This window comes from Sycon ciliatum, chromosome 13 (assembly GCF_964019385.1).
Source record: "Sycon ciliatum chromosome 13, ocSycCili1.1, whole genome shotgun sequence".
Lineage (NCBI taxonomy): Eukaryota > Metazoa > Porifera > Calcarea > Leucosolenida > Sycettidae > Sycon > Sycon ciliatum.
In genome coordinates this window covers 26,321,584-26,337,968 of record NC_088655.1, presented here as the reverse complement: position 1 = coordinate 26,337,968, position 16,385 = coordinate 26,321,584, and the positions used below count along the sequence as shown (strand labels likewise).

Here is a 16,385-nt window from a genome sequence, read left to right as displayed (position 1 = left end):
GCACACATGTACACACATGTACACACATTCTGCATGCACACACGCATACACACATGTATACACGCATACACATGTACACACGCATACACACATGTACACACATGGGCACACATGTACACACGTGTGTGTTTCACGCAGGATGCTGTTCTGTCTCGCGAAGAGCTACTCACCATCCTGGATCAGCGTGGCTTTGACATCGACAGCGAGAAGTTGGAGAGAGTTCTAGAACTGTAAGTACCCTCCTCCTCTCTTTCTCTCTCTCTCTCTCTCTCTCTCTCTCGCGCGCGCACACACACATGTACGCACGCACACACACACACACACACACACACACACACACATACACACACACACACACACACACACACACACACACACTTGTACTTGTACTTGTACTTGCTCACTGCCAAAACTGGTCACGTGGGTCTCCCCGGGAGAGGGGAGAGAGACTCGAAAGGAATCTTGGAAAGATGACTCAATTGGCCATTGAACCACCCAACGGCCGACACCCCCTGAAATCCCCAAACTAGGGTGGACTTGAATTGATCCCACTTATGGGCTCACCACACCTCAGTAAGTGGGTGAGGACAAGGTGCAGAAAAAGGATTGACGGCATCAGGGTATCCATCCCGGGATCCAACTGCAGGTACCCCTGCCCCCAGTGAAGGTAATACTTGGTACTAGTGTGGGTGGCTAAATCAGAGTGGATCTGATAAAAGCTTCACTAGCTTCACACAAGAGTTAATCTTGCCACACCCCCCCCCCCCCCCCACACACACACATACGCACACACACACACACACGGTCATTCCCTCAGGACTGATTGGTAAGCAGGTACAGAATTGACATGCCGATGCCGCCAACTATTTTCCATCAACTACCACACCACAACTTCACTCTCCAGCCAATTTCGACCCCTTTCCACAGCACTTGATGCCACCAAGGGCTACCGTATTTCCCCGAATAAAAGTCGCACCTTTTTACACTAAAATTCAATGGTGAAAAAAGGGATGTGACTTACAATCAAGCATGACGTACTACTGAAGTGAATATATCAAACATTATGGCTCAAACCTGAAAATGGGGGTGCGACTTATAATCGGGAAATACGGCCCCATAGCACATGCATACTTCGCACACAACGTATTCTTAGTCGGCTGTACTATACTCGTATTGTTTGATGCTCTTTGACAGCATCGGCCTGGCCAGTCTGGACATGATCCCGTACCGCGACTTCATGAACGCGTTCTCCGACACCCAGACACTGGGCGGAGGAAGAGCTCGCCCTGGAGACCTGGCTGCCGAGGACGACGAGGTGAGACGGTTCATGGGAGATGCGTCGACGTCTCGATCGCGTGGACCGTCCATGCAGAGCATCCTGAAAAGGTACCGTCCATTCTGAATACAACAACACTAGAGTTGTCCATGAACATCAAAGAAGTATTATGCTTTCCAACAGCCTAAGGAAGTTGAAAAGCTGGTGTCTCTGTGTGCGTGCAGCTTGGACATTTGTGGCCATACTGCCATTGTCGAGCCACCATGCTCACAACCGAGGGACGTGTGCGTGCGCGTACGCACGCTTGTGTGTGTATGTTTGTGTTTTTCAAGTGTTGCGAAAGTGGACCACTAAAACACTTTACACTTTCCACAATATTTTCGGCAAACCCTTTTAGAATGGCTGTGCAGTAGTTCTTTTTCATATTTCAAAAAAACAATTTGGGATCATAAAAGCTGACGGGAAAATACCGAGCCTTCGGCCAAGTTTCAGAAAGTCTGGCACAAAATTGCTCTTCGAACAAGGCGTAAATACCATTCTTCCTGACGAAGGTGTATAGTTGTAGAGTATTGAGCAATCGTCAAACTTCATGTGCTCTTTTGATGAATTTTGTTTTCTTTGCATCACTATGCAGGCCAGCAGCCCCCACTCCCACGTCCAAGCCACACCAGCAGACCAGCATAGTACACGATGGCATGCCGCTTCACGAGTTCCTGCCGATCGTACGCCAACAGGTCATCGGTCAACAACAGCGACTCCGAGAGGTAATGCACCGCTTTGTAACAACAAGCTATCTCCATCCTCTGCAACAAGCCATCCCTAGGGCGGATCCGGGGGAGGGGGGGGGGGGTGTCGCAGGGTTCTGCCAAACCCTCTAAATTTCTCAAATTTACTACTGGAACCATATGCATGTACATGTATCAGCTATTCAGTTTTTGCTAAACTGGAACCCGCTACCCCGCAGAGATCTCTGGATCCGCCCCTGCCTACCCTATGTAACAAGCCAATCCAGCGCTCTGCAAAAGTCCAGTCAATGTTGTGAATAGCAACGCATCCAGTGCTTCATATTTCCTAGGGCGAGCTCTTCAAGAGCGATCGCAAGCAAGATACTGAAGAAGCACAGTGTAGCAGCTAGTCCCACGGTCCAATGTATAGTTAAGGCAATGTGCAATTGCAATTGGGCTAGATGAAATATGATCCAAAGTGTTATTTTCGGGTCTGACCGGGAGCAGGTAGCCGAAGTGATGAGCATGAAACTCCGAGTCATGACTAATTTCCTCTTTCCCTGCTCTGTGTGTGTGTGTGTGTGTGTGTGTGTGTGTGTGTGCGTGTGTGCACGTGTGTGTGTGTGTGTGTGTGTGTGTGTGTGTGTGTGCGTGTGTGTGTGTGTGTGTGTGTGTGCGTGTGCGTGCATGTGTGTGTGTGTGCGTGTGCGTGCATGTGTGTTTGTATGGGTACGCACACATGTGTGCGTGATCGTGCACGTATACAGCAATTGCTGAGAGCGGACAAGGAGCAGTGTGGTCTTATCGAGATACGCCTGTTGAAGAGCGCCCTGACAGCGCATTGTGGTGTTAAACTTACAACACGGCAGCTACAGGTAAGACAGTGAACTACTAAACCATCGGACCTACTTTCTCCTAACCCACAAACTACTGTCACGATAGTGTGTGTCCTTTGCTAAGCTTTTATGTCTTCAAATCTACCAACAGGTCAGTAGAGTAAAACCTGTCAAGGCGATCACTCGGATAAGACGACCACCTGTCCCAGTGGCAGAAGACCATTGCAGCCAGGACCATGGCATGGGATGCTATTTGCAGTCAAATGACACTGGATAAGGAGACCACCTGGTTACAGAGACCACGTTTTGAAAGTGTGTGTGTGTGTGTGTGTGTGTGTACCTGTGTTTAGTCGCTTGTGGAGAAGACGTTATCAAGTCACCGTGGCAAAGTCAGCTACAATCACTTTCTGGACTACTTCGACGTGCCCGTATGTGTCGAGGTGAGCAATGTCCCTCGGTAAACCAATCATACCGGATAATGGCCCCCGGGTCGAGGCTATAACATTGTTTGTGGCATGGCAATCGTGGATAAAAAAAATGGGATTATAGTAATAATGGACTCGGATGGAGAGCCAAGGATTATTTTATGGAAAAAGAAAAAGGACCAAGGAACTATGTTATCGCATGAGCTGATTGTTTAGTAACTGGTGGTGTTAGTGGATATTATAGAGTAACTTGTAGCTCCTAGGTCCTTTTTTATTTTTTTGTAGATTATAGTAATAAAAGGGATTCTTCATTAAATGTGTACAGCAGCAGCAGCAGCAGCAGCAGCAGCAGCAGTAGCAGCAGCAGCAGCAGCAGGAGCAGCAGCAGCAGCAGCAGTGCAGCAGAGATCCTCCAGGGCATTATGCATTTATGAATGCTGTGAAATTCCAGTGTAGTCAGCATCTTCCCTCTAAGCATTGCACACTGCCAAACATGGAATGTGTGGGAAATGCACGGGCAGAAAACCTTGCGAAATAATGCCGGCCCTGGAGCATGCATGGGATAGTGTTGTTGTTCGCGAGTTGCAATTGTATGCAGTCAAATGGACACTAGGTCTGAAGATGGCGTCGTTATTGTTTTATGATGCGACACTATCACACGGATTCATTCACTGTGCTCTGCCTGTAGACTGCTAACAAGCTCACCAGCTACGATCCCAACGCCAGCGGGGGTCGTCACAGCAGGCCAGCATCCGACGACAAGCTACGCCTGCCTGCTGTGGCCAGTCTGGCTGGCAAAGAGCGATCGCCCAGACCCAACAAGCTGGCTGGAGGTGCAGCTGCTGCGGCAGCGGCAGGGAGGGAACGCTCTCTGCAGGACTCGGAGCGGCTCAAACTACCCATGATACAGGTCCGTACCACACTGTATTGACATTTGAAATCCAACCCCGTTAATAGACCTTCAGCACATCTGTGAAAGTGAAATCAGACCCCCGGACATAGACATGTTGCACATCTCGTGAAGTGAAATCCAACCCCGTGAAGAGACCTTCTGCACATCTGTGAAAGTGAAATCAGACCCCCGGACATAGAGATGCTGCACATGTAGTGGAGTGAAATCCAACACCGCGAATAGACCTTCTGCACATCTGTACATGTAAAATCCAACCCCGTGAACAGAGCGACTGCACACCGCTGCAACTGAAATCCAACCCTGAAATCATCGGGACCCATTGTGTATGGACTTTTGCCAGCGCTGCCGCTCGAGGGACCCAGATACAGTGGGAAACATCAAGCGGTGAAACAATTGGTGCCCGAGGTGTATACGAATACAGCGAAATGCTGGCGCTGCAGACCTTCGACGGAGTACCGCGCTTGTCTTTTCGGCTCTCCGTGTGTGTGTGTGTGTGTGTGTGTGTGTGTGTGGTGTGTGTGTATACGGTTCTTCTATCCTGCGATCCCCTGACTCTGGTATGCCAATTTCTCTTCATCGTAAACGGAGACGACCAAAGGTTAATGTTATCCGTTCTTTGTGCAACACTACTAACGATAATCCTTGGCTCTGCATACTTGTCTAATCTCTTCGTCTTCCGTGGCTTTATTTTCGCGACATACGCAGGAATCCCCGGGGAGAGGTCTGCAAAGTGGAGGCGGAGACAAGCTACGGGAAATACTCGACAACATTCGCAGCAAAACGCACAGCAAGATCAAGGAGATGCAGAGAGCTTTTCGGGTATGTTTTGTTAGTGTTTGCATGGTTGTGTGTGTATATATGTGTGTGGGTGTGTATGTGTGTTTGTGTGCGTGTGTGTGTGCATGTGTGTGTACGTGTGTGTATATGTGTCTGTATGTGTGCAGACATATACACAGAACGACAAGGGCAATCAAGGCTTGTTAGTCGCTACTTAAAGTTTCATGCTTTCGCAATCATCAGGCAACTGTTGCCTGATTGAAAAAGCATGAAACTCAGAGTAGCGACTAACACGCCTTGATTGTCCTTGTTGGTCTGTGTATGACGCTCTGCCTCCGCGGTGTTGAGCACTGTCAGCACACTGGGTGCATCCTCCGGCACACACACACACACACACACACACACACACACACACACACACACACACACACACACACACACACACACACACACACACACACATACATACATAAATTATATTCGCATGCATGTGCGATACATGCGTATAGCTGTTAGATAAGGCATGCAAGCTGTGTAAAAACACGTGGCAAGTATACAACGTGTCAGCATTCATTGCTTTGACCTGTACCCTCACGTTTGTCTCCTCTCTGCAGCGCATTGATCCACGACGCACAGGAGCTGTTCCAACAAACGAGTTCCGTACACTCCTGAAGAGCTTTGGTGTGGAGCTGTCTTCAAACCAGTTTTTCCGGCTACAAGATGCCTTTGATACGGGCAAGGGATCGCTACAGAATGCCAAGATAGACTACGAACAGTTCATGTCAACCTGCTATTGAATAGTGCGTATTTGTGTGTGCATGTGTGTGTGTGTGTGTGTGTGTGTGTGTGTGTGTGTGTGTGTGTGTGTGTGCGTGCGTGCGTGTGCGTGTGTCCGGGTGTCTCGATGATGCAATCCTCACAGTATCTATGTCCGTCTTAAACCTGTACACGATGTCACGCAAAGACATGCATTATTGTATCGTCATCGCTCTCAATGCATGACATCATCCTTCAGTGGTCCATGCTTGACATAATGATGTCATGACTTCCGGTTTCCAGGTAATAGACTGGGGTTCTGGTAGTCTTTTTGTGATTTATGATGTCATGTGTTTAGCTGTTGCAACACCATGCTGCAGCTAGATAGATCTAGTTGATATGATTATGCTCACGTTCTGTGTTCACTACCATAATGTTATACAATGCACTTAAAGTAAACAAATGGACAAAGACCTTAAAACTGACAGATGCATGGTACAATGGCACAGCTCTGGTTAAGTCGTTTCACCCAAGTCGGACCGCAAGCGTCACCGAGTCTCTTCGTGCAAGCAGGTCCGGAGCAGTGTATGCACCTGCGACCCGTGTGCATTGCCTAGTGTGTTACCGTGCAGCGATTCTAGTGGTACAGCACTTGTTCGTTCCCTGCGCACTTTGTCCTTTTTTGCCGAACTGAGTTTAGACTTTATGATGATTTACACGCATTTACTTTGATTATTGTCTATCTTCAAATTGAACTGTTTATTTGTGCCTGTGGAAAGAATTATCACAGCTTTTATATGCGTTAGATATTGTTGGAGTTGATAACTGATTCCGCTTTTGTGGAGGTCATCCGACAGATCGTAATGGTTTGCTGTAGTGTAGGTTTTCAGGACTGGTGTGTGTGTGTGTGGGGGGGGGGGGGGGGGGGCCGGGGCCGGCGTATAATGGCTATCATGTCAAGCCCTGTGTGGGTATGTGCAAGGGCTTCACATCCCGGTTGCTGCGGGCTGAGTACATTGCGTTTGTGATCAGAAGGGAGACAGCGCACGATCAAAGTACCCAAAACGATGTGCGTTTTGACCCCAAGGTTTGCAAGCTCTACGCGGTTCGTGGTTTTGCAACTCGGGATCGCGGCCTTGCCCTTCTGACCATAAACCTCACTCAGTCCACATACCATAAAGAAGGCATAATTGTTATCAGTGTGCATTAAACGACCCCCCCCCCCCCCCCCAAGGTTTGGGGAGACCATGACTGGAAACCCCGGGTTGACTGCCACATCGTTTCATGCTCCAATTGCCTGCGTGTCGTCTTCCTGGTTGCTACAACTACCCGGTCACAGTACTAAGCCAACACATCACCCACACCATCACACACACACATGCGTGCACACACACACACGCACACAGACACACACGCACACACATCTAACAACTTGGCAAACAAATTCACGGTTCGCGTGAGACTCGGCCAAAGGTCGAGTTTTCCGCATCCGCCGTGGGAACGCCAGCACTCTCTTGGATCAAGGCGCAAATGCACTTGGCAAAAGATAAAAACAGTAAATAAAGTAAACTGGGGAAAACCCCTTGCTGCTCAACGGGGAAAACCCCTAGCTGCTCAACGGGCTAAACACACACTGTGCAATCTTTCCTATTGCCACACCTGGCCTGCAAGTAAAGGATGGTAACACAACTCAGTACGAAAGTGACATTTGCACACGCACACACACATACACACACATACACACACACGCACACATACGCAACATTTGACTATCAGCAGAAGTAAATACCTCAGTTCAGAACACCAGTCAGTGCTAATGACATGGCCGCAGAATCTAAACACGCGTGTAAAATCCCAATCTCATTGGAAAGATCTATGGTAAGCCATTCTTTTTCTAAATAGTAGAGTGCTGCCCAGAGTTCATGAAATCCAATCAAGAGAGTGAACGGCACGCCGGGCAGCGCTGTGCAGCCCTATACCTGCAAACACTGGGATGTAAACTGGCACAGGCACAAGCTTGATTCGCACAATCGATTTTCAAAGAGCAGCACTGGACACCACTCAGAGCTGCTATACAAGCATACTCCGGAGCTAATTGTTCTTGCCGTTTCGCGCCGGTTTTCTTTTCTCGTCCGCCTGGTACTGGCGCACGTAGTAGTTTCCGACGACGCGCTCTGAGAAGTACTGCGCGTTCCAGATGAACAGGCCCAGCGTTAATCCGCTGAAGAAGAACGCGGGTGAGAGGAAGTGCAAATGCGGATCCTTGAGGAAAGCTGGGGAATTCAGAAGAAAAGAAAACAGAGAATGGTAAAGTATAGAGGTTACGCGAATGATTTCATCGAGGTTTTCAAATGGATACAAGTGTACAAGTGTGAGACAGCAGTTTTTTTTAAGTTTGTCCGGCTCCACATGTCACTCAGCAGGGCTGTGTTCTAAAGTATTAAAAATGCATCTCCTCCTGCCATCTCATTCACTATCACGTACCCTGGGCATACGCCAGCGCACTAGTCAAGATAATCCCTGGCACTATTTTTTTATAAAATGCACCTTGCGCCGCAAACATGCACCTCCTGCGGCCATTTCATTCTCTCTCGCTTACCCTGGGTGAACCCCAACCCACACGTGAAGACGATCCCCGGCGCTCTGAGCCACACGTTGATCTGCGAGTTTATGCGCTTCTCTGTCAGCGGCTCCATCCAGCCCTGCTTGACAGCCAGCAGCATAGCGTAGTCAGCACCACCCGGCAGGCCACAGGAGAAGAAGTTCTGTAGGTCGCAGGTCAGGCCGAACCAGGCGTCGTGCGCGAAAGTGATGGGCATCAGGATTACTAGGAGAAAAACATGTGGTGGGAATAGGATACACACATGCACACACGTACACATGCACGCACACATACGCACACATGTACATACACGCACGCACGCACACACACACACACACACACACACACACACACACACACACACACACACACACACACACACACACACATACATGTACATACACACACAGGCTTGGATCTGTGATTCAAAATCTGCTGTAAGGCGGTTGGATGCTAACACAGTGGTAAACAGGGTATTGCACTTCAGCAGAGTTCCATTAATCGGCCAGACTTGAACAGCGCATGCACAATTCACACACTAGACCTGCCAGGGACAGCGTCCAATTGGAAGTCGAGAGATTAAATTACCGATGGAAAAACGGTGAAACCTGTCTAAGACTACCACTCCAAGGGACCAGGTGGTCTCCTTATCCAGGGTCAATTGACTGGAAAAAGCATCCCTTGTTGCTGGTTTCAGTGGTCTTCTAGGACAGGTGGTCGCGCTTGACCTGTGCGGTTCAATGCAGCCACCTTCTTCACATATTACCGCCAACGTTGCAACATCTTAGTTGCGATTGAAATAGAATTTCTAGCTCTTTTCACTATTGAAATAGTGGTCGAGATTCACTAGTCTTCATGGTGACAGCCAAAAATTTCATTCAGGCTTTTCACATCTGCATCTTTCCCTCAAACCAATGAACTATTGGGAGCGGTTTTCCAGCCGTGCTGCAACCCACAGTCAACTGGGAACTTGTGGCCAGGCACAAGGGGGACATGGATGCAGCTAATGGGGTTTCTTAGCACTTGTGCCAGTGGTTGTGAGACTAATCCACTCACCTCCACCATTAGGCGCTGCATCTGCCGCTAGGGTTTACCGGGTGTTAGCGGCCGTCGTGAGTTCCCTTCGGGAACGGACACGATGATTTCATTCTTTAAAAACCCGAACTATACTGTTTTTATTTTTACGTCGGCCACTTACTGGTCATAGTGATGTGATGCAGCCAATCAAGCCAGGTCAGGTCTCGGAACGCCGCCATGTGATACACATGGATGCAGAGATTGGCCGATATGCCCATGGAGCTGAACTCGTCCAGCCGCAGGCCTACAGCCGGGTTTGACAAGAGCTTGAAGCAGCCAGGTAGCACGCTAATCGTGACTATGCTGTTCGCTAGCACGTGGATGGCGAAGTAGCGCGCCTTCGTGTGCCGCGCGACCAGGAGGTCGAACGCGGCCAGTACGCACAGAATGCCGGCGACTTGCGGCGCGTAGACCTGCAGGTCTGGCATGGTTGCGTGATGCCATGCTGGTGCTGGTGCAGTTGATGCCATTGTTCTGTATGCTGTCCAGGTGTGGATCAATATAGAAAAGCACACACACGCACACACACACACACACGCACACACACACACACACACACACACACACACACACACATGCGCGCGCGCGCGCACACACACACACACACACACACACACACACACACACACACACACACCAATAGACAGCACGCTGCTTTGATAGAAGCAGACACTAGATGCACTGGTACCTTGAAGTGATATTGGAGTTACTTTAACAACCAGCCTCGGCTACTGAGTATTGGGAACCCAGAGCCAACAGGCATACCAACAACCTCAGCCAAGAAAGCCACTAATAGTAACGACACACTAGATTGTGGAGCCGAAACTAGTGCAACTTCCAAATGCTTTGGCAAGAAGGACGCCTTCCTACAGGTTGGACACATGCATACAGTCACACTAGTACATATTATTTAGTATTACCCTACCATACAGTCGATTTACACCTATGGCTCCCAGGTCGTCTAGGCTACACAGGGTGTCAGAACCAGTGCGATGTTGTATTCTGTATTGGTATGTATATCAACACTTTATTTTAACTCAGTGCTTAGAGAATCACTGGCTACAAGCGAGGGTCCTGGTTTCAGTCCTGGCGATGACAGTCATTTTATTCTTCAGACTTTTCCCGTTTGCGTCTTTCCCTGAAACCAGTGAATATTTTATTTTAACCCCCACTAATTTCTGATCACAAGCTTAGTGGTTATTAGATGTTATAATAACCACCTAGGTTACCTTCATCATTTTGTGAGAACTGTGGCAATACGCCCAGTGAGAAGGCAGATTCTGCCCGTGCTTCTGGTGAAGTAAACTAAAACAAAACAAACAGGTGGTCATTATAACATTGTTTTGCCCGTCTCATATAGAATCCTGTCTCACATAGAAGCCTGTCTCATATAGAAGCCTGTCTCATATAGAAGCCTGTCTCATATGGAATCCTGTCTTATATAGAAGCCTGTCTCATATAGAAGCCTGATTTTCAAGATACACTGTCGGCACATAAGCCTGGTTTTAGTGTTGACATACATAGACATACATACTGTCTTGTGTAGAAGCCTGTCTCATATAGAAGCCTGCAAATTTCCCCCCAAAAAGTCATAATTATAAGCCGCGGCCTTTCTGCACGACTTTACGGTATAAAAGCTGAATACCCTCACAGGGCAAAAACACTGTTACCTGAGGGTGTCCTCTTGGAAAGTTGGAGTCACGACCATTGTTTTGTAACCAACCATCGGGGACAGAAGATTAGATATAAATAGATTGTTAGATGAGCTTGAGTTGGAACCTCGGTTTTTATGCTGGTAAATAAGTCGGTGCGGCTTTTATGCTACATTGATCAATTTAACGGGGATAAACCGGGTAGATACAGTCAGACCTCGCATAACCGCACACATCCGTTTTCTAGAAAAACAATCCGGATAGGCGAGGGAACCGGATAATCGAACACACATACTGCATATATGCATGGCAAATGCTGTAAATTGGCAACCAACGATTTTCTGCCGGATGGCGAGGGATCCGGATAAACGAGGTCTGACTGTACAATGTACTTCGGAACAAAAAATCCGGGTACGGCTTATACTCCAGTGCAGCTTATATTGTTGAAAATACGGAATAAAGGATTTTATTATTTTTGGAAGAATTTGTAGCCAAGAGACCGTTTTTGAGTAGTGGTGTATAACTGTGAGGAATACAGAATAAGGACTGCAAAGTCGGTGTATGAAAGCAATTCAACTGCATGACAAGACGCCTCCGTATCAAACGTGCAATTGCCATAATGCGCAACAATTATCAATGCGGATTGAATGAAACAATCAAGTACAGTCGACTAAATTTATAACGAACTCGAATATAGCGAATTTCGTGATATAGCGAACACTTGTCCATATCCCTGTTCGAACCCATACACAATCGACCCTTTGAAGCGAACAGTTCTCGTTTGTAACGAACCAAATCTTGTAGGGCCGCATGTAAGTGTACTCATAACTGTACATAACGTTGTACGTGAAGTCATACTGTCATGGGTCACTTGCCCGACAAGACTTGCTGCAGCATAGCGTGAGTGCAGTTCTGTGATTGACAAACTTCGGCTATAAAGAACTAATTCTCCTGCACAATGGTGTTCGTTATATCAGGAGTTGACTGTTTTACTATTTCAGGTGAAATCCTGATAATTCGAATATGGCTTAATTAGAAGTTTCTTCCGGGACCGATTTCTGTCAATATGATTTCCATTTTCCACATAACAATTTCTGATAATTAGAACCTCGAACTGGGTATGTCCGGTTAATTAGAAGTCTCACGGAATCCACTTGCATAGAAAATGTGTGAGATTTGTGCTGATAATTCGAAGTTAGCAAAACATATTAGAAGTTCCCTTTATTTTCTGCAAATCAGTTTGGTTTGCATGAGTATGCAGTTCAGTGTCCACTAAATCTGTGTCTAAGGTGCGTAGTGCAATTCTGCCTGTCGATGAGAGCATTTTGACATACATAATGTGTTGTGGGTACATGTTCGGATAATTAGAATGTCCGGAATAATTAGAAGTTTTTCCGCGGCATTTTGGTGTTCGAATTATCAGGATTCCACCTGTAGTAGACTATTCAATATGTACTGTCTAGTGACTATTGCCTGTCATGGATTTCAGCGGTGGGCCTAGCAACACTAGTAGTAGTAGTAGTACGTCACGTGCATATTTTTTTCAGGATGTGCAGACTGTTCACGTGCATGCATGGCGCTTTTCTGTTTTGCTTTGTTGAAAGAATGACTGTTTTGAACATGTGGATATCGCCTTCCAATTCCGGAGAAAAAGCATAATGTGTAGATCTACATGACTGTATCTCTTCGCTTGTCTTGCGAATGCCTAATTTTATCCGTCGCGCGCCATGCACGGGATGTGCGCTCCCAAGATTCGGCAGTAAATTCTGCGCGCGGTGAAGCTTTGCATGCCTGTGGACGCCGGGTTCGATCGGTCTCCGCCAGCGCCTGGACAAGCCACATAGATCTACGACACGTTTTACATACCAGCACTGCAGTTACTTACTTCGGCATATTCCTGAGAAAGTCTTTTCGGTCAGAATTACCTATCCCTACCTACCCCGTCCATGCACCCACAATAACTACTTGCTTACCGCTAGCTAGCAGTTCAGGAGACTGTGCTGCAGCTTGTCCGCGTTATTAGCGTGATGAACGATCTTACGTGCTAGGCTAGCTAGCGGTGGCCGTAAATTGACAGGAGTCAGATTGGTCTGCACCGGGCAGCCAGCACAGAACCTTCCTCAGCTCAGGCTGCAAAAATCGAAGTGCTTGATTGTCTTGGATGATAGTGGATATGCGCTACCCAGCTCATAGACATAATCATAGATCTGTCTGTACGTAGATCTACTGGGTAGCTAGTACTAGTTCTTGACTCAAATCACACAGTTCTTGGTGTTGTTTATTTCAATCAAGCAAGCTGAGACAAATCTCACTAAAAAATCTGCACTGCATGCAAGGATAGCGCTAGGCATGCAGTAGGGGTCACTTCCATGCAGCGCCAGGCAAAGGTCACCTCCTTGTCACGACATAACAGGCAGGTGTCGAGCCTCCTCCTGCGCACCTCCACGCAAAGACAAAGCTGTCCATGAATCTAGCTTGTACTTGTCTTTGTAGGTCGTAGTGCAAGTGTGGAGTCTGGATGGAGGCGACAAACACAGTGAAACAGCGCCAGTGATGAGGGGATTTCCCAGTACAGTGCGTTAGTTGTAAAAATTCTTTCACAACAATTAATAATTATTTTAATAAAATGTTCATTCCGCGGAAAGGGCGCGAGCGCGCGAGCGCACCGCGACGGTGCGGCTCCGACACGACAGACATGTGCACTGATGATGGAGTCGTTTTCCCACACGTGACACAAATTTTGGAGCAAAAAGGGAGCAAAATATCGAGTGGCCTGGCAAAATGAAAGAAAAAATTTGGCCGATGAGCCAGCAAAATTATGCGGCAAAATATCGAAGCTTCACTGGCAAAATCTGAAATCGGCCTTTGCCTTAGCTCTCAGGCGAGGTGCACGTGAGCTGACCTCATATTTTTGAGAGCTAGCTTGTACAGCGCGGGCGCGCGGGGCGCGTATGTAGGGCGCCGGCCGGCATGCAGTACGAGTACATGTGCGCGTGCGCGTGCATGCATTCGAATGCGCAAAGGATTCGAATGCGCATTGCGTGCACGTGCACGACAAGCTGTTTGCACGGGGTACGGCGCGTTTGCACGTGCATGTACGGTGGTTGCCATGTGAACAAAATATGGCGCCTCCACTTCATGACAAAAAACTGTTACTTCGGCGAACTCTTGAATTATTTGTGCATCATCAGGTACGCGTATACGAGATCGTGTTCTTGCAGTAGATCATGTGGATGGCGTTTGTTGACAATTGCTTTGTAACTTTGTCGTATTTGTGCAACCTGGCATACATTCCAAGCTCCGCGGGCAATGCTCCCTATTAATTTGTGGTGCAGACTCAGCCGTGGTAGAGCGTGTTTGTAAGAGACTAGTTGAGAACATGGCCGCCGCAGCGTCTGCGGAGAGCTCTCCGCCTGCCCCTGGCAGCCTCGTCCGGACTGCAGACGACAAGAAACCGAAGGGGCATCGCTGGTACTTGGGTGGCATTGCCTCCAGCATGGGCACGTTGTGCACGCACCCGCTGGACCTGCTCAAGGTACACTTACAGACACAGAAAGGACAGGGCTTGACAATGCTGGGCATGGCAAGGAACGTCAGAGAGCATCACGGCCTGAGCAAGCTGTACCAAGGACTGTCAGCCTCTGTCATGCGCCAGCTGACCTACTCCACCGTGCGCTTTGGCGTCTACGACTCGGGCAAAGCGTACTTGACCGACAACGGCACGAAGCCGCTGCCTGTGTACCAGAAACTCTTCCTGAGCTTCTGGGGAGGTCTAGCAGGTGGCCTGGTGGGCAATCCGTCGGACATCGTCAACGTACGCATGCAGAATGACCTGAAGCTGCCGCCGAACCTTCGCTACAATTACCGGCACGCGTTCCACGGCTACTATCGCCTGGCGACGGTGGAGGGCTTCGCGGGCTTCGGGCGCGGCCTGAACATGAACTTGTCGCGTGCGGTGATGATGACGACGGGGCAGCTGGCGGTGTACGACCAGGCCAAGACGATGCTGATCGGCTCGGGCCTGTTCGCCGACAACATCCTGACGCACTTCGCGGCGAGTACGATGGCCGGCGCGGCCGCCACCCTGCTCACGATGCCCGTCGACGTCGTGAAGACGCGCATCATGAAGGCGGTGGAGGGCGAGGAGTGCAGCGCCGTCAACATGCTTCGGCAGACGTACCAGCAGGAAGGCGTACTGGCCTTCTTCAAGGGCATGACGCCGGCGTTTGTGCGCCTGGCGCCGCAGACCATTCTCACCTTTCTGTTCCTGGAGCAGCTGCGCCTGGTCTTTCCGGTCAGATAGTAGCGGCGCGGTGTTCGCACTCGCGCTCGCGGACGTTGAACATTGGTGACAACGTGCGTCGCGTGTGCGTTTCACTGCCCCACGTGTGGTCGTGTACTGCGTGTGTGTGTGTACGCGCGCGCTCTCCGAGTCCAGAGGGGCTCAAGCGCCGCGTGCTGCAAAGCTATGTGTTGATCTGCTGTGGCAGCAGGCAGCGTCCTGTCCCTGTGTGAAGATAATTTATTGGCATGTGGTCAAGCGTACGATTGATGCTGACTGTACCATGATGTCTAATGCTGAGGATTGGCTCGCTTCACCGACGCAGACGAATGTGCAGTGCTGAAAGTGTGCGGCACAAGCTTCTGGCGTGGCTGATGGCTGACTGCCAATGGGTATCTTGCTACAGCTTCAACCCAGGCCATCCCACCCCCCCACCCCACCCCTCTCTCTATCACTATCTCCCTCTCACCCTCATCACCGTCCGATGTGAGAGATAGAGAACGGGGCATTACTGGCTGGTGCTCCCATTCTGGTGCTTGACGACTGTTACATGATCCGCCAACAAACAGATGGATTTCTAGACTATTGTACCTTGAGAGAAGAAATCAGTTTCCAGAGTCTTTACCTCCCCTCGAAACACACGACTAATTTGACATGTATCTATTGTGAATAACGTGCTCTACACTTGTCGCAGGGCAAGCTCGGCAAATATTGTAAAGATAAGTTTTATTATCCTTCCCTCTGAGATGGTCCAACTTCAGCGCCTCCTCCGGCTGTTCTTTCTATCTCTCTGCCGTTCTCTTTCCTTTCTTATGGATCTCTTATACTCCTGCTGAGTGCTTTTCTCCCGCTTGACTGCTATGTGCTCCTTTTCTGAGCGTGTGTGTACGTGTGTGTCTGTGTGTTTGTGTGTGTGTGTGTGTCTGTCTGTCTGTCTGTCTGTGTGTGTGTGTGTGTGTGTGTGTGTTTATACATGACCTCTAACCTGCCTTGTACATAATAATATTATGTAGCTAACTTTCTCCTATTTTCTAATGAGCCTCTGGACTTTACAGCCGTGAAAG

The 16,385-nt window shown here is 48.8% G+C and overlaps 3 protein-coding genes across 3 annotated transcripts in view; 2 read left to right on the top strand and 1 right to left on the bottom strand.

The window, feature by feature from the left end:
* LOC135829412 (EF-hand calcium-binding domain-containing protein 6-like) overlaps positions 1-6,562 on the top strand; it is a 32,046-nt gene extending 25,484 nt beyond the window's left edge. The window contains exons 27-34 of the mRNA XM_065341820.1: positions 139-230; positions 1,195-1,386; positions 1,911-2,040; positions 2,769-2,876; positions 3,188-3,277; positions 3,951-4,172; positions 4,881-4,994; positions 5,567-6,562. Coding sequence (XP_065197892.1) covers positions 139-230; positions 1,195-1,386; positions 1,911-2,040; positions 2,769-2,876; positions 3,188-3,277; positions 3,951-4,172; positions 4,881-4,994; positions 5,567-5,749 — 1,131 coding nt within the window. The 3' untranslated portion in view covers positions 5,750-6,562. The remainder of the gene's footprint in view (positions 1-138; positions 231-1,194; positions 1,387-1,910; positions 2,041-2,768; positions 2,877-3,187; positions 3,278-3,950; positions 4,173-4,880; positions 4,995-5,566) is intronic.
* A 584-nt stretch (positions 6,563-7,146) lies between these two features.
* On the bottom strand, positions 7,147-13,498 carry LOC135829385 (uncharacterized). The gene is made up of 4 exons (XM_065341788.1): positions 13,013-13,498; positions 9,509-9,868; positions 8,308-8,535; positions 7,147-7,981 (listed from the first exon to the last, which is right to left on the bottom strand). The coding sequence occupies exons 2-4, from the start codon at positions 9,855-9,857 to the stop codon at positions 7,800-7,802; spliced, it is 759 nt and encodes a 252-aa protein (XP_065197860.1). The 5' UTR covers positions 9,858-9,868; positions 13,013-13,498; the 3' UTR covers positions 7,147-7,799.
* A 732-nt stretch (positions 13,499-14,230) lies between these two features.
* Positions 14,231-15,887, top strand: LOC135829464 (mitochondrial dicarboxylate carrier-like). Its single transcript, XM_065341865.1, has one exon. The coding sequence runs from the start codon at positions 14,419-14,421 to the stop codon at positions 15,340-15,342; it is 924 nt and encodes a 307-aa protein (XP_065197937.1). The 5' UTR covers positions 14,231-14,418; the 3' UTR covers positions 15,343-15,887.
* The last annotated feature ends 498 nt before the right edge of the window (positions 15,888-16,385 follow it).

Coding starts and splice junctions, on each gene's coding strand:
- LOC135829385 (XM_065341788.1), bottom strand. CDS start 9,857: ATGGCATCAACTGCACCAGCACCAGCATGGCATCACGCAACCATGCCA. Junction 8,536..9,508: donor GCATCACATCACTATGACCA/GTAAGTGGCCGA, acceptor TTTTTCTCCTAG/TAATCCTGATGCCCATCACT. Junction 7,982..8,307: donor TGGGTTGGGGTTCACCCAGG/GTAAGCGAGAGA, acceptor TGAATTCCCCAG/CTTTCCTCAAGGATCCGCAT.
- LOC135829464 (XM_065341865.1), top strand. CDS start 14,419: ATGGCCGCCGCAGCGTCTGCGGAGAGCTCTCCGCCTGCCCCTGGCAGC.